At 59.8% G+C, this 27,673-nt stretch overlaps 6 protein-coding genes across 8 annotated transcripts; 3 read left to right on the top strand and 3 right to left on the bottom strand.

The window, feature by feature from the left end:
* The first annotated feature begins 701 nt into the window (after positions 1 to 701).
* On the top strand, positions 702 to 3,210 carry CHLRE_02g143147v5 (uncharacterized protein). Its single transcript, XM_043060213.1, has 3 exons — positions 702 to 1,090; positions 1,156 to 1,275; positions 1,422 to 3,210. The coding sequence occupies exons 1-3, from the start codon at positions 896 to 898 to the stop codon at positions 1,425 to 1,427; spliced, it is 321 nt and encodes a 106-aa protein (XP_042927954.1). The 5' UTR covers positions 702 to 895; the 3' UTR covers positions 1,428 to 3,210.
* A 9,811-nt stretch (positions 3,211 to 13,021) lies between these two features.
* On the top strand, positions 13,022 to 16,647 carry CHLRE_02g143127v5 (uncharacterized protein). The gene is made up of 2 exons (XM_043060212.1): positions 13,022 to 13,472; positions 13,555 to 16,647. The coding sequence occupies exons 1-2, from the start codon at positions 13,390 to 13,392 to the stop codon at positions 13,670 to 13,672; spliced, it is 201 nt and encodes a 66-aa protein (XP_042927953.1). The 5' UTR covers positions 13,022 to 13,389; the 3' UTR covers positions 13,673 to 16,647.
* A 2-nt stretch (positions 16,648 to 16,649) lies between these two features.
* On the bottom strand, positions 16,650 to 19,001 carry CHLRE_02g143107v5 (uncharacterized protein). The gene is made up of 2 exons (XM_043060211.1): positions 18,875 to 19,001; positions 16,650 to 18,623 (listed from the first exon to the last, which is right to left on the bottom strand). Exons 1-2 carry the CDS (start codon positions 18,941 to 18,943, stop codon positions 18,456 to 18,458), a joined length of 237 nt encoding a protein of 78 aa, XP_042927950.1. The 5' UTR covers positions 18,944 to 19,001; the 3' UTR covers positions 16,650 to 18,455.
* On the bottom strand, positions 16,650 to 22,611 carry CHLRE_02g143087v5 (uncharacterized protein). 2 transcript variants are annotated; one of them, XM_043060210.1, is made up of 12 exons: positions 22,305 to 22,611; positions 21,993 to 22,085; positions 21,494 to 21,683; positions 21,043 to 21,113; positions 20,684 to 20,723; positions 20,421 to 20,487; positions 20,141 to 20,195; positions 19,412 to 19,577; positions 18,875 to 19,308; positions 17,859 to 18,623; positions 17,364 to 17,532; positions 16,650 to 17,045 (listed from the first exon to the last, which is right to left on the bottom strand). In XM_043060210.1, exons 3-8 carry the CDS (start codon positions 21,618 to 21,620, stop codon positions 19,416 to 19,418), a joined length of 522 nt encoding a protein of 173 aa, XP_042927951.1. In that variant the 5' UTR covers positions 21,621 to 21,683; positions 21,993 to 22,085; positions 22,305 to 22,611; the 3' UTR covers positions 16,650 to 17,045; positions 17,364 to 17,532; positions 17,859 to 18,623; positions 18,875 to 19,308; positions 19,412 to 19,415. The 2 variants fall into 2 exon arrangements, with proteins under 2 accessions (XP_042927951.1, XP_042927952.1); XM_043060209.1 differs by having other exon boundaries at positions 16,650 to 19,577.
* CHLRE_02g143067v5 (uncharacterized protein) lies at positions 19,860 to 22,631 on the bottom strand. Of its 2 annotated transcripts, XM_043060208.1 has the most exons (4): positions 22,305 to 22,581; positions 21,969 to 22,085; positions 21,494 to 21,683; positions 20,460 to 21,113 (listed from the first exon to the last, which is right to left on the bottom strand). In XM_043060208.1, exons 1-3 carry the CDS (start codon positions 22,310 to 22,312, stop codon positions 21,617 to 21,619), a joined length of 192 nt encoding a protein of 63 aa, XP_042927949.1. In that variant the 5' UTR covers positions 22,313 to 22,581; the 3' UTR covers positions 20,460 to 21,113; positions 21,494 to 21,616. The 2 variants fall into 2 exon arrangements, with proteins under 2 accessions (XP_042927948.1, XP_042927949.1); XM_043060207.1 differs by having other exon boundaries at positions 19,860 to 21,683; positions 22,305 to 22,631.
* Positions 22,632 to 22,711: 80 nt separating this feature from the next.
* CHLRE_02g143047v5 (uncharacterized protein) lies at positions 22,712 to 25,548 on the top strand. The gene is made up of 3 exons (XM_043060206.1): positions 22,712 to 23,233; positions 23,679 to 24,704; positions 24,803 to 25,548. The coding sequence occupies exons 2-3, from the start codon at positions 23,700 to 23,702 to the stop codon at positions 25,292 to 25,294; spliced, it is 1,497 nt and encodes a 498-aa protein (XP_042927947.1). The 5' UTR covers positions 22,712 to 23,233; positions 23,679 to 23,699; the 3' UTR covers positions 25,295 to 25,548.
* Positions 25,549 to 27,673: the final 2,125 nt, after the last annotated feature.

The following is a 27,673-nucleotide window of genomic DNA, read 5'->3' as shown; positions in this document are numbered from 1 at the left end:
TCCTGAGCCCGGCCGCTTTGCTCCGTCGCGTTGACTTTTACCTGCTACAGGTCCTGAGGCCGCGGGGAGGCCAAACGCAGCCCTAGCCGCGAAGCTGCGCCCCCCTTCACTCCGCTGCAGAAGTCTGTGCGAGTTCGGGAGTTGGGGCCCCCTCGACCAGAAGCCCGTTTGTGGCGACTACGCAGCGAGCAAGGAAGCGAAACAAATTGGAACCGCTTCCTCACTAGGTACGCTAATGGTTATTCAAGGGCAAGTATAGTGAGCGCTGTGTTTAAGGAAATGCGGGTCCAGTAAAGTCTCGCTCCGGCCCCTCGCTGCCCTTAAGCTCGCAAGCTGGAAACGACCCCCCCCCCCATCCGGAGCCCCCATCCCGACCCCCTCTGCGCACCTCTGACCCCGCCCGCCCCGCTTACCACAATCTATATGCACGTGTGCGCATAGCCCACAAGGCGCAGGGCCATCCCTAAGGCCTGACCGAACTTCGCCTTGTCCATTGTCGCATGTTGCCCCCACACGCGCACCCTGCCCACGCCGCCCGCATCCACAGGAAAGTAAAGTAAGAGCTTTCACCACAGCAAGAGCCCAGGCGCTAGGACACTCCAAGGTGTGTTCGCATGTGGGGGCACAACGTGAGGCAAGGGGCTTTGGCCGTGCAAACAAGCCCAGCTAGTCACCAGGTCACCTAAGCTTCACAGGGTATAGACGTGCACGACAAGAGGAGGCGCGTAGACATAGATTCCAGGCCTCTGCCGTACTCCTAAGCGGACGGGGGTGCGGGCAAATCCTCGCCAGGCCTCGCCTGATAGTAGGGCTTGGCGCTGTGGAAAGTGGAGCTAAAATTGGAGAGGTTGAAATCAAGTTTGGGGGCGAAACGTGAGGCGGGGCAGGGGCGCCAATGAGGGTCTCGGCCAAACTCGCACAGACTTCTGCAGCGCCCGCTACCTTCCCGCACGCTGGTGCTGCAGACGCCCCGGCCCCAGCTGGCACGCCACCGCCCACCTACTTCCCCAAGGAGGAGAGCGACCTGGCGACGGAGTACATCTGGAGGCTTATATTTACAGACGCCAAGAAGCTGCAGCTGCGGCCCAAGGCCCACGGGCGGTATATATCTGTGGCGTGGCCAAGTCCATCGTCATCTTCGACAAGCGCGTCAAGGGGCGGCCATGGGCTACAGTCAACTACTACGCCGCCGTCAGCCCCCGGTACGGCGGCCTGCACATCCAGTTCGTCAGCGGCACCAAGGGCCCGGGCTACACGGCACCACGCGTCTACATGGTAAGCAGCACCTCACGAGGAAGCAGGTTAGGCCGTGCAAAGTAAGATGGGGAAAACCACACGCGTGCGCACACGCTCATGTCTAACCCAGCCTGCACCACCGCCTGCATCCACCAGCTCCACTCCTGCTTATTGCTATGATGCAGCCATAGCACATGATAATCGGCAGCCAGTGCCGCAGCATCCTTCGCACGGTCTTTGATTCTTTGACTTGAGCCAGTCACTCCGAGCGCAAGGCATTCATTGGTGGAGTAGTGGACCGTTCATCCGGCCGCTTCCAGCAGTCGCTTGAGTTCTTGGTGTTGTTGAGATTTTTCTTCCCGCTTGTCCAAATGGCGGACGTCAGAGCTGTAACCGATTTCAAGGAAAAAAAAATAATAATAATTATCCCAACGCTGGCCCATAGGGCCTAGCATGTATTAACGGGGCAACGCCTTCGCTGATCATCTCTCAACCCAGTTCGAGAGAAGGCGGGAAGTCACCACGACCACCTTATCATTTGCCGGTCCTGCCCACCGGTGGGAGCGGGGTGGATTAAGCCCCTGGTGTCCTATCCATGTTCAGCTCGGATGATCTACCCTCACGGCTATCGGTACCTGAGATCGGGGGATCAGGTAATGCCGACTGTCGGGCAACATCTCAACTGAAACTCTGGATCGCTCCAGAGTCCGGCCCCTTTGCCGGCACTTCACGACCGCTCTCTTATCTGACGTTAGCCACGTATGACAAGGACACGACTGAAGAGCCGTGCGGTCCCTGCGGAGTGCCTGTGCGTGATTTGAATACGCATGGAGGTTTCCCCTGTACCGACTTTGGGGAGGATCGAACTCGGGTCTGAACCGACGTTACACACCAACTTATCGCTAAGCAACCTCTGCCGTGGTCGATACCAATTTCAAGGATATAGATGGGCAGCCGTGCTTTGTTCAGGGGCGGGCGGTACCCTTCTCTATGTGTTTCATGGGCGGGCAGGTTTCGGATGAACAGAATGTCAGGTCGGAGCCTTGTAATAAAGGGTGATGATGTCCTCTCCGCAGCCAGCCAGGCGGGGGGGCGTTGTGCTGACGCATAGTGTGGCAGGTAAGCTAGAGGGCCCGCGTCCATGACCATGTATGAACCCGTTCCCGTAGGTCCCTTTGGAGATGCATTTGGCGACACGCTGGACTGCCCAGTTGTGCCGATTGATGTACGCGCCTTTCATTTTAGGGTGTGTGCAGCCTCCGAGGATGTGCCCTCCGGAGTCAGGGGTGTGGCAGAGGGGGCAGTTGCCGTTCCCTCCCAGGCGGTAGCGCCGTTTAAGCTGTGCGTTGAAGAGGTAGCCGTAGCGGGCGTAGAGTATTTGTTTGACCAGCCAGGGGTGCCTGGTGGAGCTGGCGAGGGTGCGTGCGGTTGCTGAGGGTGGGGCACATGTTGGCAGGTGCTTCCGCCCATTGCTCCAGCACTGGTGTATTATTGGTAAAGCCTTGTTGTGCTTCGGGGGGCAACGAGTTCAGGACTCCACGGTTTAGGTCACTTAGGTAGAAATTGTCAGAGTTGCGTTTGGGCCACCAGATGTTGGACCACGGTTCGTCTGGTGCTAAGCAACGCGGCGTGTGTGGTCAGCTGCATACGACACGCGGAATATAATGCTTAGCCAAACCTCTGTACCAACCCTTGTAAGCTCGTCGCTAGGAAATATGTGGAAAATGGTTGCTCGGCGAAAGGTGGAGCGAAAGACCGCAGGTATCCGTGTTCTGCTATGCTTTGCACTCTGCATGCTGACAACCAACGCAACCACGGCTGGGAAAGGGGCTGGACCTGCCGCGGCCGAACGCTGGTTTGACTGGGGACCGCCCCGGCGAGCCAGTGCTTTCGTGCACTTAGGCAACCAGCGAACTCCCCACGACCATATGTGGTTTGCATATCCGTCTCGAACGGATGTAAACGAGCTCTCTCTGAGGGAGAGGATTTCCCATGGCTACAGCTTCCCCGCGAACGCGACGCTATCGTCGCATCGCTGCTCTCAGACAGGCATACTTGATGCCAGTATCCTGCACACAACGTGCTACACAGCTAGCAAGCTTGCTGGCGCCGGGTCCCTCGGCATGTCGCAAATGAGACCCTCGCAAAGCCCAGCTGCTGCAAAGCACCCGCATATTGAGGGGCTTATAAACTCCAAGCACATACCAGTTGCCTCAGAGCCGCTCGCCAACGACGTCCCAGAAAGGGGCCGAGCCGAACCTCCAGTATTTACAGCTAATTCCCAGCTCTATGAAAATGCGAGTTTGCTCACAGAACCACCACCGACAAGCTCCGAACGAAGGCAATACCGAAGCCCTAGCGGACTCCTGTCGCGCGCAAAGGTTAAGCCCAAGCCTGGATGCACCAATATACGCAATGCGATGATAAAGGCTTTGCAGCCGGTAGGGGAGGGGCTCCTTTCTACCAATCTGAAAATAGTACAGGCATGCAGAAATGGCGTGACAAAGTTATGCACAGCGGAGGGAGTATACCGTTCATATGCGACTAAGACAATCGGGCTGCTTGCAGAGAGCCTATTGACGAGTGTACTTGCGCTGGGCGACCTGGGCAATCGGCATGGAGGAACCCTGCTGCGCTCCGGTGCTTCGGCACTGCACTCCATGGCAGAAACAGCCTACGGGCCGCAACCGACCCTTAACTGTAGTGCCCCCTGGGAAAGTTCACCACTCCTTCGCCTGCACCTTACACTCGTCGTCCACTTCCACTGGGCCGGAGCAGGGCATGTGCGGGCAGCCATGCACAGCCATACAATTGCCATCAGAGTAGGCGCACATCTTGCTACCCGGTCTAGACTCGCCATCTACCAAACAACCGCCCAGACTGGCAAAACCCTTCACACCATACTTGACAAAGCCATTCTCAGCCTCACAATCATCACCGCGACAGGGGCCATGTATATGCTCTGGACCCACCTCCTGTACGCCGAAACCCGCACTGCCTCAGTCAACTCAGAAATCCGTGCAAACGGTGCAATCCTCAGCCTGTTACTATGGGGTCCCACACTCACCACCCTCGCTCTCTCCCCTCTGTGTGCAATAGCGCTTGCCCTCGGGATAACCGCCATCCCCGCAGCCCTCGGTCTCCTGTTCGCGCTGACAGTGACATCCATCCTCGCCGTCCTCTGTCTCCCAGCTCTCCTCAAACATGTGGTCCAAGTGACACGGCAGATAGCCTCTGCAACCTGGGCCCGGCGGAAGCTCCTACTCTGGGGAACAGCCATGGCCATCATCCTGCGAAACCTGTACCTCACACTGCCGGACCCGTGCAGTGTGCAACCGGCACAGCTGACACTCTGGGGGCCAGCACTGGTCACCGGCCTACTTACTGCTAGCCAGGCAACCACTCTCCTCACGCTTACATATGCAGTAAACCGGACACACACGGTGCCCTACGTCAAGCCAACACTGCGAGGTGCGCTGCCCACAGGCCCGACAGCCCCGCCGGCGCCCGCCGACCCTCGCATTCATGCGGCAGTGAACACCCAACCACCAGCCGCGCTGCACTGGCCGCCCCGGTCCAATGCAACATACCGTGAAACACAGCGGCAACACTTCTGCAGTGTCCACGCCCTCAACAACTCTTTGGGGCTCGCATGGCTCGACCCCCTAGATGTCCTCTCTTATGCTAAACGAGTGCACGCTCACCTTACAGCCACGCAGGATCCGAATGCCCTGTTCTGGAAAGAATGCTACTGCCCCAACAGTGGCGCCTTCAGCGAACTTCTCCTGAACCACTACCTGTACCACAATGCCACCATCAGCAACATATTTGCCTACCCCAACAGGAAGCTGATTATGCGCCGAACCCACTTTCCGCGACTCAATGGCGACATCAGCAAAGAAAAGGTCCTAGAGAACCTTCCGGTAGCCGCCCGAACTCGCGGCTTTACCGTCCACCAGTACACCGTGCGACACACAATTGCTGTGCGTTACGAAGCAGGACAATGGAGAGTAATAGACTCGGTGAACAGCCCTATCCACAACACGGTCTTACACGACAACACTTGGAACACACTTGATGGGGAGGTCTGGTGCCTTGACGCGGTGCGTGCATCTGACACAGCAACACTTCAGGACGCACTTGGGCAACTCCGTGAGATCGTCCCGCCACCACGCCCGCCACCCCACTTGGAGGCCACCAGACCCGTGCAGACAGGGCCCGCCGCCACAGGAAGGCCGGCACCAGAGCCAGCTCAACATGCCCAAGACAACTCACCGCTGCGGGCAGCACACAGGGCGCCACAGCATGCAGCACCCCACACTACCGCACCCGCGCAGGCACACGATGCAAATGCTGGCATAGCACCCCGACTCAACACGACAGGCACCCGACAAACTATCCTTAACTGGCTAGTACGGCCCACTGCACGCAACCATGCCCACATGGAACCCAACCAGGCACACACAAACACGCGACCCCCCAGCAGCAACACCACCCTACACATCGTGACCCACAATGTACGGGGACTGCTCTCAGAAATTTTGTCCACCGGCCAACCCGGCAACGTCAGCTTCACCCTCTGCAACCTAGCCCAGTGGAAAGCCGACATAGTTGTCCTAACCGAGACAAAACTGACAGGGAAGACTGACTCTATCAAGCGAGCCTTCCGAAATGAAGGATACCGCCTCTACTGTAGCACTACTCCCCGCGTGGCCACAGCGCGCGGTAGCGCTGGCGTAGCGGTGGCCATCTCCACCCGGTACAGTGACCTCGGCTGCGTCACACACCACACGCCCCCACCAACACTCCATGGCTATGTGTCACACGTTCAAATCAAGACCCCCGGGAGCACGCCTCTCACTGTACTGGGCATCTACGCACCAGAGGACATGCAAACCCGCAAGGCAATCTACACATACTGTCAGCAGGTGGTAGGCCGGGCGGACGCGTGCGGACACCACCTAGTCACCGCGGGAGACTTTAATGCCGTCGCCCGAGCACATGAGCGGGACAGCCCCATCGACACGGCGGACCGGGCCCACCAGCGGTTCCTTGCCGATATTGGCCTGCGCCCTATCCGCGGAGACACCACTACCACTGCCGAATGGTCATATGAACAAACACGCCCGGGCATGGCCCCATATCACAGTCGCATTGATGACATCCTCCTATGCCCTGCCACGCGCGCTGCATGCACAGAAGCGCGTGAATACACCAGTACAGTTGCAGGCAACTTTGACCACAAACCAGTCCACGCAGAGTTACTAGCCGCGGACCTGCAGCTATGGCCGGCACCACAGGCCGGCGCCCGGAACCCAGCCCCCCAACAGCAGACCCAACAACGATGGGCCGAGGTCGCCCTGCCCGTCACACAAAAGCAACTGGCCGCCGCAGCTATCCGCCTTGAGGAAGCCTTGGTGGAAGCAACAGCCGACCTGCATTCTGCAACAAGGCAGGCAACGCAATCAATTGAACATGCACTCACAAGGCACAGCATGGACCCCACAGGCTACCCCGCCAGCGTCATGCACCGAGACCTGGCGCAGGACACGAGCATCCAGAAGGCCGATATCAACCAACTTGCAGAACAACTTGCCTCCGCACTGGACACCGGGCTAACATGCCTCCTTGAAGAGTGCACCCGGAAAGCCCCCTTCACTGGCAAACACCACGCATCACGCTCCACCGCACGGGTGCTAAAGCCCCTATGGGACAAGGAAGTGGCCCTGAAGACACAACTGACAAACCTCACGCAAGGGCCCCAGGCCCTACCTGAGGTAGACGCCGCCAATGCAGCAGCAAAGCTGCGGAACGAAATAAAGGCCTGCCAGGCCGAGCACCGCCAGCTAGTGGCGGACCGCGCCAAAGCCCAGCGAGAGGCCGCTGCCACAGCGCTGCAACATACCCTGGCCACGCGCCCTGCACAGGGGCACAAGAGAATCTTTCAGAAGGAAGACATGGAACGGGGTCTCCCAGCGGTCCGGAACCCGGAAACTGGGGAGGTGACGACTGACTCCACCAGCATCCTCGCCATACTCGAAACCCACTTCCGAAAGCTGTCCGCCCCACCACGCGGCACCCGCACTGGGGACTTCCGACTACCCAGCAACGCCACACGCGGCTACCCATTTGAGAAAGCCGACGCAACAGATCAATTCACACTGGACCGCAACCGGCACCCTGACACACACTCCATGCTCCCCAGCATGGCAGACACGGCAAACTTTGAGCAGTGCATTTCTCACCTCTCCAGAAACAAGGCGACAGGCCCTGACGGCATACCAAACGAACTGCTCCGTATCCTGCCATCGGGCATGAAGCGCAACCTCCACTGTATCCTGCAAATCATGTACGTCAAGTCACAAATACCTGAAACCTGGGCCGCATCGGAGACCGTGCTACTCCCCAAACCTGGAGACGCCCTGGACATAAAAAACAAACGGCCCATTGCGCTCGCAAATACCTGCTACAAGCTGTACACGTCCATGCTTACCTTGGGCATTGGCGAACTGGCTGGCCCCCTCCAGCTATTCAGTGAAGCGCAGGAAGGCTTCCGTGCCTACTGCAACACCGAAAGGCAGGTCCTAAATTTGGTACATGCCCTTGAGGATGCCGCACTGTATGGAAAAGATGTCTATGCGGTATACGTGGACTATAGCTCCGCGTTTAACACAATCGACCAGGACCGATTACTACAAATAATGTTTGACCTTGGGCTGCCAACGGACCTGATCCGCGCAGTCCGCAACCTATACGCACACGCGACCACCCGCATCCGCACCGAACACGGAAGCACATCCGCCATTCCTATAGAGCGAGGCACCGTGCAAGGGGATACACTCTCACCTGTGCTCTTTATTCTGTTCATGGAACCTCTTGTCCGCTGGCTCCATGCGGGCGGACGGGGCTACCACTACGGCTGCCTGACCCCCAGCGAAAACCTGCAATACCATTGCAGTGCCGCCGCGTACGCAGACGACCTGGCGGCGCTCACCAACTCGCTCGACGACCTGCAGGTTCAATGTGACAAAATCGCATCTTACGCCGAGTGGGCGAGCCTGCGTGTCAATCACACCAAGTGTGCCACCACCGCCATCTGGCACGACAAATCCCGCTCGGACCCCAACCTTGACGGGCCCACAGGAAAAGCTACCCTCGCCGCCATGCGCCGCAACATGACCAACACAATTAAGATTGGCACGACCCCTGTCCCGTACTTCCCCCCGACCCAGCCGTACAAGTACCTGGGAGTGCAGCTCACGTTCTCGCTGGACTGGTCGGCACATGTCGCAAGAGTGACCGAGATTGTGAAGGACAAGGGCACAGCCATTGCCACATCCCTGGCGACACCGGCACAACGCCTGCGCATGATACAACAGTGCGTGCACACCACAGTTGCATATGGATTCGCAGCAATGCCCTTCACAAAACAGGACATAACAACGCTCGACACTACCCTGGCTGGTTTTGCAAAGCGCTGCTACGGACTCCCCCGCAGCTTCCCCACCCGGACCTCCCTCCTGCCCGCCGACGAATACGGCTTGGGCCTGGGCTCCCTCCTGCCGCAATACGCGCGCGTGGCCCAGCGGGCCCTGGTCCTTGCCCTAAATGACTCGGGCCGTCTTGGGATAGTAACCCGAGCCCTTCTGCCGCGCCAGGCAAGCATAGCTGGCCCCACACAGGCCCACCTTCTCCCAGCCCATAGGTCACACCACCTTACGACGCTGAAACAGATGACCCTGGCAAAAGAGTACGGTGTCACACTGTACCAAAATGGGTCTGCCTTTACTGCGCCTACCTGGTCCATTGCCGCTGCCCTTGAGGCAGAAGCTGAGGCCCGGGGCGTCGAACCTCTCCCCATCGAATACGTCCTCCCTCTTGCGGACCTGAGGCTCGAACTGAGCCACCTGGTGGACCGCAACACAGGCAAACACCTGATTACTAGCTCGGACCTCGAGAAGCACATGGGAGCGAGCCGGGTCCGACACAAGCACAAGGTAGCCCTGAACAGGCTTAGCCTTGCTCTCAGTATGGCTGCACGTGCAGGGGAAAACGCCCCAGCCCACGGCAGCCCTGCCCCCCTGACCACCGCACAGCGTGCACTGCCTGACGTGGCCGCAATCGTGGCCTTAGCCATGAGGGCGGACCCCCTCCCTCTCGGAATGGCCAACCCCCTCGACCGGTACCTGCAGCCCCTCCCGGAGGCGCCCCCCGCCCAAGCAAACACCACGCAAGCCCCCGCCGACCTAGCCCCCCCCTCCCCAGCAGGGGCGGCCCAGGCCCACCCCGGCGCACACGGTGCTGCTGCACCGGAAGTCCCCGCTGATGGGGCAACGCAACCCTCCCTACGGCCACCGGCCAGAGCCCGCAAGCCGGCTACAACACGCCGGCCACCACAGAACCAAACACGCGCACGGCGCGTTACAAAACATGCAGCGCAACGCGCACGCATTGCAGAAACTACACGCACTACCCCTGAGGACCTACTCACCGGGGACCGCGCCGCCATCAACCATGCCCTGCGGCTCACCAACGGCGATGAGAGCCTGCCGGTGGGCACGCGGGGGTACGAAACGGCATGCTCGGTATTCCAGGCGCTCGCCAAAGACATGACAGGACACGTGCGGATCTGCCACCCACACCCCCAAGACCCACCATCTTTTGCACATGCTGTCGAACCACGCCAACAGCGCCGTGGGCTACTACCCGCCCTCACAACCCGCCTCACGGCTAATGCTGCCAACCCCGAACCCAACGCCATAAACGAGTACCTGAACAACACAGGATTGCCTATGGAAATCAACCAGGCTGCCGCGCACAACGACCCCATGGACGTCGACGGCCCGACGCCGCCCCTGACCGCCCCGGCAGCGCAAGCTGCGGGAGGCCACGGGGCCCGTCCCAACTGGCGACTGGCCCGCGCAAGGATCACACACGATCTAGTCCCACGGCCCGCCGACAACCGCACTAACGGTGACACTCAACTCACCTACGACCTGGACAATGACGGACAGGAACTGGCGCAGGTCCTGCACAGCGAAAACAAACAAACTGTCACGGACAAAGAACTGACACGGAAGCGCAAAGCCAGGGAGGACACCTCTGGGACACGTGAGAAATACTGGAAGGTGCAGTGGAAGCCGTCCATTTGCCCGGCCGGCATTGTCTCTGCTTTTGTTCGCATGGGCTACGCAACTATCCAGAATGCCAGGTGCTACAAGCACCCTCTTGCGACGCGCCCAGGCCCACAACCTGCGCAGACCGAGGCTGAGCCTCCGGCTGAAACCCAAGCCCACGCAATCTCACCTGAAGAGCCTGCCCCAGTTGCAGAGCCGGCAGCACCGCAGCCCACTGGGGCCCCCCTATTCTCGTCCTGGACGACCAGACTCCTGCGACATGTCACGTGGGCGCCGAGCACGGACCGCGAACGGGACCTAAAACACAGCCCACAATGGGAGGAGTTACTGGAGGAGTGCAACACCCGGCTAGCAAACGGTACCAACCAAGGCCCGCGGCCCCGAACAGTGCGCCCCGCACCTGATCGGAACCTTACCGCCAGACAGCGCCAAGGCCGCCACGACGCCGAGCCCCTGGATACCGCATCCCGCGCGCGTGACATCCGCACGACCACCACCATCACCACAAGCCCGTGCAACCCCTACAAGGACATCGTGGCCCCCGGAGCATACACAATTACCACCACTGGTGGCACCCGCCGTGACCCAGCTGAGGCGCACGTCCATGAACCCTGTGGCCGCTGGCTGGGCACCATCACCTACCCCCGCCTCCTTACCCTGTGGGAGCGCTTCAGGCACACCGGCAACCAGCGGCCCAACGCCTTTGAGGAAGCGGTCGCTGCCCTCATCATGCGCTACCGCTATGACCCGGCGCAGCAGGACCGCAAGGCCATGCCAATGCACCAGGTGTCGCTGCCGGCAGGCACAGTAGCAGCCATCGTCCAATGCCTGCGGGTCACACAAGCAGTACACATTCGGGAAATGTTTGCGTCCCCACTAAACTCCTCCACTGCAGCCCACGAATACTGGACACGAGACCCTGCTGATGGGGCCTTTGGCGCACTGCACGATGCCTACCAGACCGCATGGACCGGCTTGCAATATGCCCACCCCCCCTCTACCCCCCCCCGATGCACGGAAGGCGCTCATGTGGGCCCTCGCATGCGCCGAGGCTATGCGTGACTCACAGGAACCAACCCTCACTGTATTGGCGCTCCCCAAAGCGGCCACTTTCCCCCACACGCAGTGGCTTCAACACCCACTTTGCCACGAGCTGGCCAACTGGTCCGCGGGCACCGCGGGCCTTGACACAGGACTTGGCACCAACACCCAGGCTGAACGCCAGAAGGGGCTCCGACTGGTCATTGTTGGGAACCCCGCCGGACTCCAGTGCTTTGCCCCCCGCCTGAAACGGCTCGTGGACACACTGAAACGGGGGGCGAACGCACCCACGCACATCAGCGACCCGCGCACGTGGACACACACGGCCACGGCCCCAACCTGCCCGGCCCTCCCAAACTCACTTCTAAAGCAAGCCAAATACCAGCACGCTAACCCAAAGACGATACACGCCATGGCTGACGAAGCACGACGCTTTCCTAACGCGCGATTCCAGACCCACCATGCTCTGGCCCACGACGTGAATGGCACTGTCTGGACAGATGGTTCGGTAAGCAAAATCAAAACTGACAATGGCAAAGAAGTCCAGGTTGCCGGCGCCTGCGCCTGGTTCAGCGATTCTCGCGTTGTCTACGTGAATCCAAATGGCGCTGGGTGCACAAACACTATTACGAGAGCTGAACTGGCAGCAATTCGTGCTGCCCTCGCAGAATTTGGTGGCGAAGGTAAAGAATTTGCAACTAAGAAGCTCACTATTGCATCAGATTCTGTTGCAAGCTTGTACCTAATCAAACGAGCAATTAACGAGCCTCGGCGACTGCATCTGAGTAAACATCGGGACCTCCTGGATTCAGTCGTGGCATTGCTCCATGCACGCCACGCCCGGGGCGCACCCACCGCTCTGATTAAAGTGATCTCGCACACCGGGCTACACGGCAACGAGGAAGCCGATAAAGGGGCGGCTGCCGTCGCCACCCAGGAAAAACCCGCCGATGTATCCGAACCGGCCGACAACGACCCGCACGCCCGGCACTGGTGGCCGACCTTCACAGTCACCAGGGACGACGATAGCACAGCCACGCACTACGTGTCGGACCTAAACCGGGGCCTCACCAGGGCAATGGCCCCCAGCTGCCGTGGTGGATACGCCAACAAAACCCTGTACACTGAGAAATGGGCCGAGGCAGCACCCAGCCTTGACCCACGCGCCAGTAACGCGTACATGACGAACTCGGACGCCAGCCACGGCCTACGCCGGTTCATACAGAATGCTCGTCAGGGAGGCCTCATCTGCCCGGCCCGGCTGGCTTTGTTTAAACTACGAGACAGCGACAAATGTGGTCTCTGTGCCCACACCCAGCGCAGCCGCGGATCTGACCCAGAGCGTGGCACCGCAGGTCACCTTGCCGGCCACTGCGCGCACCCCCAACTCGTTGGCGCTAGGATAGCCAAACACAACACTGCAGTGCGGACGATTGCCGAATGCCTACACCATGGTCACAACGGTGGTGGCTACATGATAATGGATGCCACCTCCCGAGCTGAACTGCCTGAGTACTGTGCGGGCATGCGGCCGCCGTCCTGGCTCTGCCCGCAAGTGCCCGCTGCAGACCTCAACAGGATGCGGCCTGACATTCTGTTTATCCCGAACCTTCCCCGGTCCGAAGCAGAACGCTTCATGACATCCCCACCAGCCAACAAAGGGGCCTACCCAGTGTACATCCTTGAAGTTGGATACACCTCTGACCTGCACCACAGCGAGAAGCTCATTCAAGAACAAGCACAGCACGCCACCCTTGCCACTGCCATGCGAGCTGCAGGGTGGACTGTGCACTACGATACTAAACACGTCATTACACTGGGCCACGGTGGCACTGTCCCCCGTACCCTTGAAACTCTCCTCAAAGACCTAGGAGCCAAACCGCAGGCAGCCAAGGCCTGCTGCACACGTCTCCACATGCATAGCGTCACCACACTCCGGGGCACCGCAAACCTGTACTACCGGCTAGAGCGAGAGATGGGCACTGCCAACACCCGATGCCGCCCGGGAGGCCGCACCCAGGGGACCGCCAATGGCGGCCCCCGCGCAGGGGAGCCGGGGTAGGGAAATCAAGTTTTCCGATGGTGGGGTGAGCTTGTCTCACTCCTCCTTAAGACACGCGGGCACCTGTGCCCTGCGTAGATATTATTATTATTATTCTGGTGCTAAGCGTATGGCCTGCCCCATGGCCTCCATGTCGTTGGCGGCTACTTTGGCGGCACCTTTGTCAGCTTCCTCGTTGCCGTGGAGCCCTGTGTGAGAGCGGAACTTCAGCAGCTGGACTGGGACCCCGGCGTCGGCATACATTTGTAGCTCGTGGAGAATGTTTTCCAGCAGGTTTTTATGCTTGGATAGTAGGAGTCGTTGTGGTGCAGTAAGGGCTCGGCGGATCAAGTAGAGAGACACTAGGGAATCACTGGCTATGGTTACTTGGGTCATGCCCATCAGACAGAGTCGGGGGCGGATGTATTCTAACGCAACGAGAATGGCTGATAGTTCGGCTCTCTGGATTGTGTTGGTGCTGTTGAGGCCGCCTGGTTCGACGTAGATGTGTTCGGTCTGTTGGGACCACGCGCAAGCACCGAGTTTGTTCATTTCGTTGCCATCTTCACCGGCCGCAACTTTGATGCAAGATCCGTCGGTCCAAACAATGGTGGTGGCATCGTACAGGTAGCTGCTCCGAGTGGGGAAGGCAGCTCGTGTGGTGTAGAGGGCAGAGAGCGTGGGCATGGGCGTAGGGCATGTGTCCAGGCCCCGTGCTGCTGGTGCTTGGGGTCTAGTTAGCTGCTTTGCACGGGCTTTTGCACGGTGGCTGTATGGTCGGCCCGGTGGGGCTGTGCGGTCACGGGGGAGGGTTACGCGCGCGGGCCACTCCAGTGGTTGTCGGCGCCCTGGGGGTTGCGAGGTCGGTGGCGGCACCGCTCCAAGTTCGGCCAGGGAGGTTTGGAGACGTGCCAGGTTATTGTTGGAGTTGAGTGCTTGTACCCCTGTGGTGTTCGCAATGAGGAGTAGCTGCAGGCCCTGCTTGCTGCTGGCAGCCTCGTCGGCCGCCCCGAGGCCATCTAACATGCTAGAGGCGGATACGCCAGGTGGAATCAGGGCCAGGATGGTGACATGTGGACTCGCAAGGCACCGGCTGACGGCGCCTTTGCCTTGTGGGATAATCATGAAGGTAATGGCGGGGGTGGCCTGGTGTTCTAGGTGTTCGATCGATGCTGTTGCCCACGCCAGTGCCTTTGTGCAGGCGTCTGGGTCAGGGTCAGGGTGGGCGAGGGAAAGGCCATCAAACGGGGCCGTGTACGCATCATGTGAGGCCCCGAAGAGGGAGTCAGCTGCGTGTTGGCTGTAATATTTAGTGGCCCGGCCCGAGCAGTTGAGTGGAGAGGCAAACCGTTCCACCAGCCCCACTGGGCGGTCAGGGTCTGAGTGTGTCGAGGCAAGGCAGTTGTACAGCGCCAGCTTCAGGGACTCGGGGAGAGAGCGCTCACGTGCGGGGGCCGACTTGCATGTCTTGCCTTTGCTGTCTACCCGTGCGCGGATTAGCAGTTTAGCCAAGTCTTCCGGGAAGCCCCCTTGAGATCGGTGCGGGCTGGTTGCGTCATGGTGGGTAGATAGGGTGTAATCATATCGAGCTTTAAGAGTCAGCAACGTGCCTAGCGTAACGGATGCTATGTGGCGTCCGGTAGGGCTGTAGACGTGGGCGAGGGTGCGATCATCAGTGTATGTGTCTGGGATTTGGATTGTATACCTTCCGGTGGGGTGGACGTCGAGGTAGGGATTGCACGGGTTGGTGTCAATGCGCGTGTTCTGTTTGGTGGTACGTCGGACGTGGGACGCGACCACGTCGGCTTGCGTCCATCGCCCTTGCTGTTGGGCAGGTGTAAGACGGGCGTCTTTGGGCTTGGGTTGTGGCATGGGTGTAGGGGGTTCTGCAAGTTTCCGCAAGTGTTCGGAGATGGCAGGGGTCCACCCTTGGAGGGTGGGGCATTTGTCTACGGGTTCGCTGGTGGGTTCCCATTTCATGCGCAGGAAATGTTTGCAGCACGCTTGCCCGTATCCCATGTGTGCGGCAGCAGTCCCAGTATACTTCATGCGGGTGTAGGCCTCAGCCGCTCCTTTAACGATGGCTGTGTCCTTCCAAGCTACCTCATAGTAGCGCTCGGTGTGGAGACTGTCACCCTTCTCTGGGGCAGTGACGGCTTTAGTGATGGGCCCAGCTCGAGTGTGCGAGATTTCCTCAATGTCGTGGTACAGGGAGTGCACTAGTTGCTTTGCTGCTTGGGCAACGTGGTATGCCTGCGTCGGCCAGGGTAGTTTGCCTGTCAGGAGCTGGAGTCGGATTCCCATCCAACGCTTGAAGGGCCTTGGTTGGGGTGGGTGGTGCTCCATGTGTGCACGGAGGCGTTCACGCTCCTGCATATATTCTGCACGCATTTGTCCTTGTGGGTCGTGGTCAGCCTGGCGGGGGTCGTGGCTGTCCCCCGGTGTGGCACCAGTGATGTTCGGCCAGTTTGGAGGCTCAGGTGCAATCATGAAATCCCCAGTGTCTGCCCATCTCGGTCGGGAGTCATATGCACAGGTGGGAGGTGTTGTTGGCGGGTTTGCGGATATGTAAGCTGTGACGGGATTTAGCGGATTGGTGTCGTCCACCTGGCTACCCAGGAAGTAGGGGTCTGCGAGGTGGGCTGGGATTGTACGGGTCGGGTTGGGGCGAGTGCGGGTTTGCGGGAACTTGCTTTGGTGGCGGGGAATTCCAAGTCGAGGCATGCGGTTGGTTCCTTGCATGTCTTTTTGTACATTGGCAAAGTAGTGTGGTGCCCACATGACAAAGTTCGGGGGACCGGAGTCATTTTCATCGGGGTCGTTGTTTAGTATAAAGCCAGATTTCTCTGTGTGGCTGCGTATATCGGTAGGTGGCAGTGGGTCGTGCGGGGGGTCAGCATCAATCTTTTGCTGTAGGCGCTTGATGGCGTTGGGTCGTTGTTTCTTACTTTTAGGCTGCTGGTGGGCCGTTGTGAGGGACGCTACTGTGGGGGGCGTCTGGGGTATTGGGGGCGTCCGGGCCCTCTGGTGTAGTTAGTGGGGGTGTGGGCTGTGTTAGCGGCGGCGGCATGGGTTGTGCTAGTGGCGGGGTAGGCAGTGTGCCTGTCGTCGGAGTTTGGGCTGTTGTGGCGGAAGACTTCAATGCTGTAGCTAACGCTGCAGATCGCACAGGGCCGCTTGACTCTGCTGACCGACTACACCAACGCTTTCTGGCACAAACTGGCTTATTACCCGCACGAGGCACCATGACCACAGAGGGCGAATGGTCCTATGAACAAACACAACATGGTGTCACAACGCACCGCAGCCGCATAGATGACATACTCATGTGCACGACAACGCTCACCGCGTGCCCCAGCCCACACGAGCACGTAAGTACAGTCGCGGGTAACTTTGACCATAAACCTGTACACGTAAAACTGCCTGCTGACGCGCTGCACCTATGGGAAGCACCGCAGCCCGCAGCGCCACCAGCAACAACATCTGAAGACAGCCCACGCTGGTCTCGCGTGACGCTTCCAATCACCAAGAAGCAGCTGGCCGCCGCTGCCGCCCACTTGGAGGACATAATGGTCGAGGCCACGGCAGACCTGCACAATGCCAGCAAGGGCGCGGTGCAGGTGATTGACAATGCTCTAAAACAAAAACAGCACACTAAAAACCCAACCACCTACCCGGCAAATACAATGCAATGGGACTTGGCGCACAACAGAATTGTACAACAAACCGACGTGAACCAGTTGGCTGAGCGGTTAGGCAAGGCTCTCGAAGACGGCCTCACCTGCCTACTTGAAGAGTGCACACTAAAACCGCCACTCACCGGGAAACACCATCTTTCCCGGTCAGCTGCCCGACATCTTAAACCATTATGGGACAAGGAGGTGGAACTCAAGCAAACCCTCACTAACCTGACAGCCGGCGGTGCAGCGCCAGACACAACAACGGAAGGAGAGGCTGCCGCCATACGAGGTCAGATAAAGGACTGCCAAGCCCAACACCGCCAGTTGGTGGCGGACCGAGCCAAAGCGCAGCGTGAAGCTGCTGCCGCTGCCCTCCAGCACACGCTCGCCACCAGGCCTGCGCAAGGGCACAAACGCATCTTTCAGAAAGAAGCAACCGAACGTGGCCTCCCCGCGGTCCGCAACCCTGAAACAGGCGAGGTGGTAACCGACCCTCCCAGCATTCTAACCGCCCTGGAAGGGCACTTCCGCAAACTGTCAGCACCCCCACGAGGGCCCCGCACAGGCGAATATCGCCTGTCGCCCGGCGCAACGCGTGGGTACCCGTTCGAACTACCTAACGCTACGGACGCCTTTACGCTTGAGCGTAACAGGCACCCGGAAGCACACTCCATGCTTTCTAGCATGGCAGACCCCGCCAACTTCGACCACTGTATCGCCCACCTCTCTCGTAACAAAGCCACGGGCCCAGACGGCATTCCGAACGAGCTGCTCCGCATCTTGCCTCACGGCATGAAGCGAGCCCTACACAACACACTGAAGATCATGTACGTCAAGTCCACAATCCCGGAGTCCTGGGCCACTTCAGACACGGTCCTGCTCCCAAAACCTGGGGACGCTCTTGACATCAAGAACAAGAGGCCCATCGCTCTAGCCAACACTTGCTATAAACTGTACACTTCTATGCTCACCCTGGGCATCGGTGAACTGGCAGGCCCACTCCAGCTGTTCAGCGAATCACAGGAGGGCTTCCGGGCCTACTGCAACACGGAACGGCAGATACTGAACCTTGTGCATGTACTGGAGGACGCTGCCCTGTATGGGAAAGACGTATACGCAGTGAATGTTGACTACAGCTCTGCGTTTAACACAATCGATCAGGACAGGCTACTCCAGATTATGTTCGATCTGGGCCTGCCTGACGACCTGATACGCGCAGTCCGCAACCTATACGCGCACGCCACCACCCGCATTCGTACTGAACATGGATGCACATCCGCCATCCCAATAGAACGTGGCACGGTGCAAGGTGACACCCTGTCACCGGTACTGTTTATCTTGTTCATGGAACCGCTTGTGCGGTGGCTCCACGCAGGTGGGCGGGGCTACCGCTACGGATGCCTCAGCCCGGAGGACAATGCACGGTACCACTGCAGCGCCGCCGCGTACGCTGACGACTTGGCGGCCCTGACCACAACGCTGGAAGACCTGCAGATCCAATGTGACAAAATCTCGGACTATGCAGACTGGGCAAGCCTGCGAGTCAATCACACCAAGTGCGCAGCTACCGCCATCTGGCACAACAAGTCCCGGTCCACCCCGACCCTCGACGGACCCACCGGCCATACCACGCTGAACGCGATGCACCGTGAACTGACTAACAAGCTACGAATTGGTAACACCACTGTACCGTACTACCCGCCCACAAAACCCTACAAATACCTGGGGGTGCAACTCACCTTCTCACTAGACTGGAAGGCGCAAGTCTCCCGCGTCACGGAAACTGTGAAAGAAAAGGGCACGGCCATAGCCACGTCACTGGCCACGCCGGCACAACGCCTACGCATGCTGCAGCAATGCGTCCACACCTCAATCGCCTATGCATTTGCTGCGATGCCATACACGAAACAGGACATCGCAAACTTTGACGCTGCACTGGCCGGTTACGCAAAACGGTGCTACGGGCTGCCACGCAGCTTCCCTACCCGTACCACCCTTCTCCCAATCGATGAATATGGCCTAGGACTGGGCTCACTCTTACCCCAGTACGCGCGTGTGGCCAACCGCGCGCTTGTCCTTGCTCTAAACGACACAGGCCGACTGGGCGTGGTTACCCGTGCCCTCCTGCCACGGCAGCATAGCCTGGCGGGTACGAGCCTCGCACACCACCTACCTGCAGACAGAGGGCGCTTCTTCACAACTCTGCAACAGATGACCCTCGCTCGTGAGCATGGTATACAGCTCTTTTACAAGGGCACACCGTATACCACCCCTACCTGGTCAATTGTCGAGGCTTTGGACGCCGCAGCTGCAGCGCGTGCGGCAGCACCCCTCCCTGTCGAACACGTGCTCCCGCTCGCGGAACTCCAGCTCGAATTCAGCCACTTGGTCGACCGCAATACGAGCCGCCATCTGATTAGCACCCGGGAGCTCGAGAAACTCCTGGGGGCAAGCAGGGTCCGCCACAAACACAAGGTTGCACTCAACAGGCTGAGTCTGGCCCTGGTTGCCACGGCGGGATTGGACGGAGACCAAATGCCACCGGAAAAACACGGGAGCCCGAACCCGCTTCCGCCTACCCAGCGTGTGATCCCACCCCTGGAAGAACTCCAGGCCCTCTCCGCACGGAACGACCCTCGACCCCCAGGCATGGCACCACCCCTCACCGCACTCATGACGGGAGGCCCCGCCCCACAGCCCCTCACCCCAGCCCCAAACACAACAACCCAAATGGACATCGAAGAAGCCAGCCCACTCTATCACAACCCGCCCTTGCAATACACGCCAACTGCCTTGGGGCAGATGGCCCCAACTCCTGCCCCAGCCGCGGATACCGCAGCTCCCGTCGCCCAACCCGAAGCCAACCTGCAGACCCGGCCACGGAAGACGCCCGTCATGCGTACTCCCACACACCCAACTGCCCACTCCCGCCGCGTCACGAAACACGCCGCCCAAAAGGCCCGCATTGCAGAAAACACGCGCACAACACCCGACGACCTGCTCACCGGTGATAAAGCCGCAATCAGCACGGCTATGCGCCTCACAAATGGAGACGAAAGCCTGGCCGTTGGCACACGTGGGTACGAAACGGCACGTTCAGTGTTCACGGCCCTGGCAAAAGACATGAGCAGGCACAACCACCTCTGCAAGCCCCACCCAAGGGACCCCCCTTCATTCAACAACCGAACCCCGGTTACCCGCACGCAACGGCCCCTGGCCCCCACAATAACCACTCTGCTCACTGCGAATGCGACCACGCCGTCTACTGGCGCCGTGCAAACCTACCTTCTCCACCAAGGGCAGCCAGCCGCGGCCGCCGCTGAGGACCCAATGGATGTCGACGCCGCAGCACCTGAGCACGACCAAATGGAAGTGGACGATAGTCAGCACGACCTGATGGAAGCGGACGATAGGCAGCAAGCCTCACCACTCAGGCTGTCTCACCGGCGGGGCAAGCAAACACTCTGGAAACTAGCCCGGGAACGTGTAGTCAAGGACCTGGTCCACCCTCCTACTGATGACTGCACCAACGGAGATGCGCAGCTTACCTACGACCTGGATAATGATGGCCAGGAGCTGGCGGCCATCCTGTACCGCACAAACCAACAAACTGTCACAGATAAGGAAATTGCACGCAAACGCAAAGCGGGCGAGGACACAACCAACACCCGCGAGCCATACTTCGCGGTCCAATGGAAGCCACCTGTTATCCCACCTGGCCTAGTCACCGCCTTCTCACGCATGGGCTACGCCACGGTCACAGACGTGCGCTGCTTCAAGCACCCACTGCAGGCTCGCCCACGCGCGACGCAGCCCCACCCGGACGGGGCCGGCACGACAGACGCAGACACAGCAACAGCGGCCCAACCCGCCGGCATCCTACCCGCACACGCGCCGCCCACCGCACCTGCGCCCGGGCCATTCGAGACAACACATGCCCCACGTGCGGCCCTCTTTTCATCGAGGTCGACTCGTCTCCTGCGCCAAGTTACGTGGGCAAACAGCAATGAGCGTGAGCGTGACCTTAAGCATGACCTCGAGTGGGAGGAGCTGATCTCAGAATACACCAACCGACTTGCTGCGGGACCTGATGCACCCGCCCGCCCCACACGGCCTCCAAAGGATCGCAACCTGACAATGCGGCAACGTCAGGGCCGACACGATGACGACCCGGACGATCAAGCAACGCGTGCACGGGTGACCCGCGCAGCAACCATCATCTCTACCGTCCCCAGCGATCCCTACCACGACGTTTCCCCCCCAGGCAGCTACGCCATCACTACCCCCACAGCAGGCCGGGCCCTCCCCCGAGAGGCCCATGTCTATGAACCCAGCGGACGTTGGCTTGGCATGCTCACCTACGCACGCCTTCAAACGCTCTGGGAAAGCTTCAACCGGACCAGCAACAACCGGACCAAGGCCTTCGAGGAGGCGGTGGCTGCCCTGCTGCACAGATACCGGCGCGACCCGGGGCAAACTGATCATAAGACGGCACCACAGCACCAGACGTCCCTCCCCTCGGCAACCGTCCGAGCCGTTGTGCGCAGCCTGCGAAACACCGGCAGGGGGAGGGTCAAGGAAATGTTTGCCTCGCCCCTGAACCACACGACCGATGCCGATGAATACTGGAGCCGGGAAGCCGCTAATGTGGTGTTCGGCGCCCAACACGATGCCTACAGCACTGCATGGACGGGGCTCCACTATGCACACCCTCCTGCAAACCCCGATGCCTCACGACAGGCCCTCGTATGGGCCCTCGCCAGTGCCGAGACAGTCAACAACTCCCCGGAACCCACACTGACCATTCTAGTCCTCCCAAAGTGCGCAACTTACCCACACACACAGTGGCTAACCCACCCGCTCTGCCGCCGACTCGCCACCTGGACGAACGGAGAACTGGACTCCCCAGGCACAGCTGGGATGGAGCCTGGACTCGGCACTGACGTGCCCCTGCAGAAGCAACGCGGAGCCATACTGGTTGCCGTTGGCAACACAGCTGGGCTAAACGCCTTCACGCAGAGCTGGAAAGGCCTTCGCTCCTCACTGGTAGCCGGTCCCCACGCGCCCGCAACCGTCGCTGACACCCACCTCGGGTCAGGTACGTTAAACACGTCGTGTCCCCACATCCCACGTCACATCTCCAAACATGCCAAGTACCTCGCAACTCACCAGAACATTGCCACTATGGTCACGCCTGACGAAGCTCCAGCGACACCGAGGTTGAATCGGACACAATTCCAACGTACACTGCCGCTGGCCCACAACCCCGAGGAAATTGTATGGACCGATGGCTCGGTATCCAAGATAACAACTGAAAACGGTAGAGAACTACAAGTGGCTGGGGCTTGTGCTTGGCATAAAGACCGTGTGGTCTACGTAAACCCAAATGGATTTGGCTGCACTAACACTATTACACGCGCCGAGCTCGCTGCAATTCGTGCAGCCCTGGAAGAATTCGGAGGTGAAACTAGTCAGGGCAGAGGGCAGGTCCACTCCCATCGCGATGGGGCCGAAACCGGGCGACCACCGTGCTTTGCTGCTTCGGCCGCGGTTTTCGGCCATTCATGTACTTAGAACGTCCCCGCCCCGGGGCCTAGCATTAAACTCGCCGCCCTGCGTCCCACCATGTCCAATCGCGACTGAACCGACCGACCGGCCGACTTCCACGGCCCTAGCTGTCCCTATCGGTTCCAAACAACCTTCATAGTCTTAGAAAGTACGTATGAAAGCCCCCAGCTTTCGGAGCGGACTTGTGGCGCTGCTTTGGCTGTGCGCGGTGAGCATGTGTCGCGTGCAGGTGCTCGGCGCGCGCAGTTAGATGCCCCAGCCAGGCATAATGCAATCCTTGCTACCATACCGACCAGTCTGTCGCGACGGGAATTTCTTAACGGGCCCAGCGAGGGAGCGGGGAGACTAGTTCCGCGAGCGGTTTGGCGATTGGACCGGCAGCGCACAGCGCAGCGCCGCTAAGAAATTCCCGACCGCAAAAGTTCTAACTAGACCTCATGTAAGGCTTGTTTGCCGGGTCGGAAGAGCAATAACGAGCGAGTGCACGACAGGGTTCTTGTGCGCGAGCATCGCACCATGCCGATTGGCTGGTAGGGCCGTATTTTCACGTGCCCGCGGCCGGCCATATGTTGTATGCGGTCTCATAAGCACACAGACGCGGCGTGCCTGAATTTGACGCGTCCTGGAGCTGCCCCGGCGCGCGCGCATGGAACCGCTGATGGCCGCTCTGGTCCAGGCTGGCCGATATAATTCCGACAGCTCCAAAAGTTCTATCTAGGGCATATGGGTTGGGCGCAGCCCAAGTTTGCGGCCCAAACGGCGCGCATATGTGGACGCAATTCGTGTGCGCGGATTCGCATGTTTCGCGCCCGGTCCCGGCCTGCACGTTTTTCGCGTACCCGCGCCTCGGATGTCCTATCTGGTGTCATACATATGCTATGCACATATGATTGCCACCATCCGCGCCGGCATGGGCACCAGCACCGGTTGGTTGGCACGGTTTCACCCTTTCCTCCCCTCACCGTGCGCCCACAGGACCTGTCTGCCGAGGCTGGTATGGGCAAACGCAGAGGCTGGTGTGTGGGCCACGGCTCTACCACTAACTCAACGGCGTTTCATGCGCTGGAGCCTGTGGAGGAGGAGCTGGCGCCCAGTTGGTGCATGGGCGCCTGCAGCGGCACGGTCCGTTGGGGAAAGGGCCCCCTGGACTTCACCTATGTGCTTCACACAAACTTTCCCAGCTGGAAAGAGCCCACGGGCCGGGGCCACAAGTGCAACCTGTGCACGGGCTGTGTGAAGGATGCGAAGAAGGCAGAGGAGGAGGCCAATCAGATCTACGGCACAGTTGCAGTCCATACCGACCCCACCAGCAGCTGCACAGCCCGTGCGTTCTCCAGCCCTGCTGGTGTGGCAGTCGACGCACGGAACGGCGTCGCCGTAGTGCACGTCAACAACTCATCCGCCGAGACATTTGTGCGTCTTCCGCTGCCTGCCGTGCACACCGTGGCTGGTACGCTGGCCGCGGCAGTACGGCGGCCTGGCGGCAAGGGGGCGGGCACTGCTGCCGTGCCAGCTACCCACTTCAATGCCGCCGCCCACGCACTTGCCAACGCAGTGACTGCCAATCCGCCCGCCCTTGAGAAGCCCAGTGTTGTCTTTTCCGGGTCCACTATCTCACCGGCAGAGCTACTTGTGCATTGGGCCGTGGCCCAGTCAAAGGGCCCTGTCACTGCTGCTGGCACCTGCAGCAACAGCGTGGAGCTGACAGACCTCAGCCGCAACGTGTTCTGGTGGGGTGTTGCGTCTGCCGTCAAGTCCCTGTTTGGCACCAGCTTCAGCCCTGATTCTCTCCGCGGTTGGCATGAGCGACTGACCAGCTCTGGTGGTGGCCGTGTGCCTGTGCCCCCGCCGCCACCACTGCCGCCCCAAAGCAGCAATAATTCACCACCCCCGGAGCCACCCGTGCCGCCCACGCCTATCCTTGCGGAGGACATTTCACGAGTAGCATCCGCGTTCAACAATACTGCAGCAGCCCGGCTTGCAACAAAACTCATTGTTGCGGTGAGTTGTGGGAGCGAGGGTGCTGATTTATGCGGCTTAATACCTTCCTTGCTTGCCTTCCTTGATTGGTTGCCCCCTATCTGTGTACACATGTGCAGACCACCAGCGCCTTGCCTGTCGCTGATGCCCGCGTAATCCGCGACACCCTGACTACTGTGCTACTGCCTGGCCACGATCCGAGCGACTACGTCATGATGGCATCAACCGACCGCATGGTGGCCATCTCCTCTGATTTCCACGGCAACCCCAACCTGAAGTTATGGCGACTGGAAGCTTCTGCAGATGGCGACTTCGACTTCACAGCTACACGTGGCACCTGGTACCACGGAGGCCCCGTGGCAGGAGGCGCACTGCTGGGTGTGGCGGAGGCGGCGGCAGTCATGGGTGCTACTTCCATGCGCGGAGTGGCCACGCGGACAGAAGACCCAGACACGCCAATGACGGAAATCTTTGGCTACACCATGCAGCAACAGGAGCAGCAGCAGCAGCAGCCCCGGCGCACCCGCACGGGCTTGGGCGACATCACCAACCTGCTGCCTCTGCAGCAGCAGGCGTTGCAGCCACGCCAAGCTAAGCGTGCGCGCGCATAGTAGTAGCGTATGTACGTGTAGATGGCACGCATGCGCATGCATGCCCACAGTGCTAGCTAAATGCATTCTTCCATGAACAATTAAGCATTAATTGATGCACTCGTAAGAAAGAATGGCTTAGCGTGGAGGCATGGGAGATCAGGCTGCGCGCGCGGCTGCGTGCGGATGAGGCGTGACGAGGAGGTTCCTACCTGCCTAAGCGGTTTATACACCGACAAGGCGTGCGGCCAACATGCATGTAACAAAATGTATTCGAGGATATGTCGGCCACGAGGCAGAACCGGGTTGCGTGGCCCAACGCGGCAAGGGAACGTGTCGGGGAGCTCGGGGAAGGCCAAGCGCCGCGGCAGCTGTGTGCCCGTGGCACCCAGCCCGGAGACTTACTTGGCAGACCCTTGTGCTCGCCCGCACGCCCCGGCACGCGCCAGTTATAGTATTCATATGTTATAAGGAGACAGATAGGGCCGGCGCTTGCCCCCAGAGCACCACTTGTGCCCTGGTCTACATCATTTTGTCTGAGCATGCGCGCCATCTTCCTTACGTTTGCCCGTTTTTACAATCTAGCGCGCAGGAGTTGTAGGTTATATCGTTGCAAGACCCAGTGCCGGGCGTCATTTGTAAAAACAAGCGCGGTGGCGCTGGGCGGACGCTCAGCATGGGCTCGGCCCCGACCCGCGACGAGGCGGGAATGAACTCGGGAACGCCCGCGATATAGCCCCGGGTGCCATAGACTGCTTTGCTAATGGGTATTAAATATATAGATATGCGCGGCCGAACGCGCACTTTGACGACTCGCCCAAATTTTCATGGGAGTGGACCTGCCCTCTGCCCTGAAACTAGTATGTTCGCGAAGAAAACGCTAACCATTGCCAGTGACTCAGCTGCAAGCTTGTATCTAATTAAACGGGCTATTAACGAACCACGCCGCTTACATCTGAGCAAACATAAGGCACTTCTGAGTTCGATCGCCGATTTGCTCCATGCACGAGCGAAGAGGGACGCACACACCGTTTTCCTTAAAGTCGTTTCTCACACGGGTCTGCACGGTAATGAAGAAGCCGATAAAGGTGCAGCAGACGTAGCTACAAGCACTAAACCGGCTGACGTCTCGGAGCTCGCTGACAATAACCCCCACGCCACACACTGGTGGCCAGCAACGACCCGGACGCGGGAAGACGGCTCTACCACCGTGCACTACATCTCGGACCTCAATCGGGGCCTCCTGAAAACACTAGACCCTTCCTCCCATGGCGGTCATTCCAAACACACACTCTACACGACCAAGTGGGCGGAGTCCGCCCCACACCTGGACACCAGGGCCAGCACCGCCTACATGACGCACCCCGGCGCTGGGCACAGCCTCCGACGCTTCATCCAGAACGCCAGACAGGGAGGCCTCATCTGCCCCGCCCGGCTTGCGCTGTTCAAACTACGTGCAAGTGACACATGTGCACTCTGCGCCCCGATTCACCAGCGCGCTGGATCCCCCCCCGAACGGGGCAACGCAGGCCACCTTGCCGGCCACTGTGCGCACCCCCAACTTGTTGGGGCCCGCATCGCCAAACACAATGCCGCCGTCCGTATGATCGCGGAATGCCTGCACCATGGCGCCAACGGTGGCGGGTACATGCTGATGGACGCAAGCAGTGCAGATGCACGCCCCGAATACTGTGCGGGCACCTGCCCCCCCAAATGGATGCTGCGCAACAATATCCCCGAGGCCGACCGAAAAAGGATGAGGCCTGACATCCTGTTCATCCCATCCCTACCACGCTCCAACGTGGGGGCTAGTGGGCCCCGCGGCCTTACAACCGCCGGCCGACGGCAACACAAAGTCTACCTGATAGAAGTTGGTTACACATCGGACCTCCACCACAGCGAAAAGTGTGACCAGAAACAAGCCCAGCACACTCGCCTAGCCGACGCCCTGCGGGATGCAGGCTGGGACGTAGTATATAAAAAGGAGCAGATTGTTACGCTGGGCCACGGCGGCACTGTGTCAAACACCTTGGAACCCCTCCTTCGGTCGCTGGGTGCCACCACCACATCAGCAAAATCCTGCTGCTCGCGCATACACATGCACAGTGTCATCAGCCTGCGCACCACATCCCTTCTCTACTACCGCCTTGAGCGCGAAATGGGGATTGTGAACTCACGCCAAGTCGGCCCCACTGGCGGCGCCACGGCTGCTGGCCCCAGCCCTCGCGATCCAGGCTAACTTTCCACCTTTTGACACGGTGGGGTGAGCAAAACTCACTCCTCCTTAAGAAACGCGGCCTCCTTCGTGAACCGCGTACATATTATTATTATTATCACTCTCCCCCCAGTCACACCCTCCCCCCAACGAGCCAGGCTGGCGTGTAGTGCTGGCATTACAGC

The sequence above is a fragment of the Chlamydomonas reinhardtii genome, chromosome 2, assembly GCF_000002595.2.
Source record: "Chlamydomonas reinhardtii strain CC-503 cw92 mt+ chromosome 2, whole genome shotgun sequence".
NCBI lineage: Eukaryota > Viridiplantae > Chlorophyta > Chlorophyceae > Chlamydomonadales > Chlamydomonadaceae > Chlamydomonas > Chlamydomonas reinhardtii.
The sequence above is the reverse complement of the archived record's forward strand: the minus strand, read 5'-3'. Positions and strand labels throughout refer to the sequence as shown.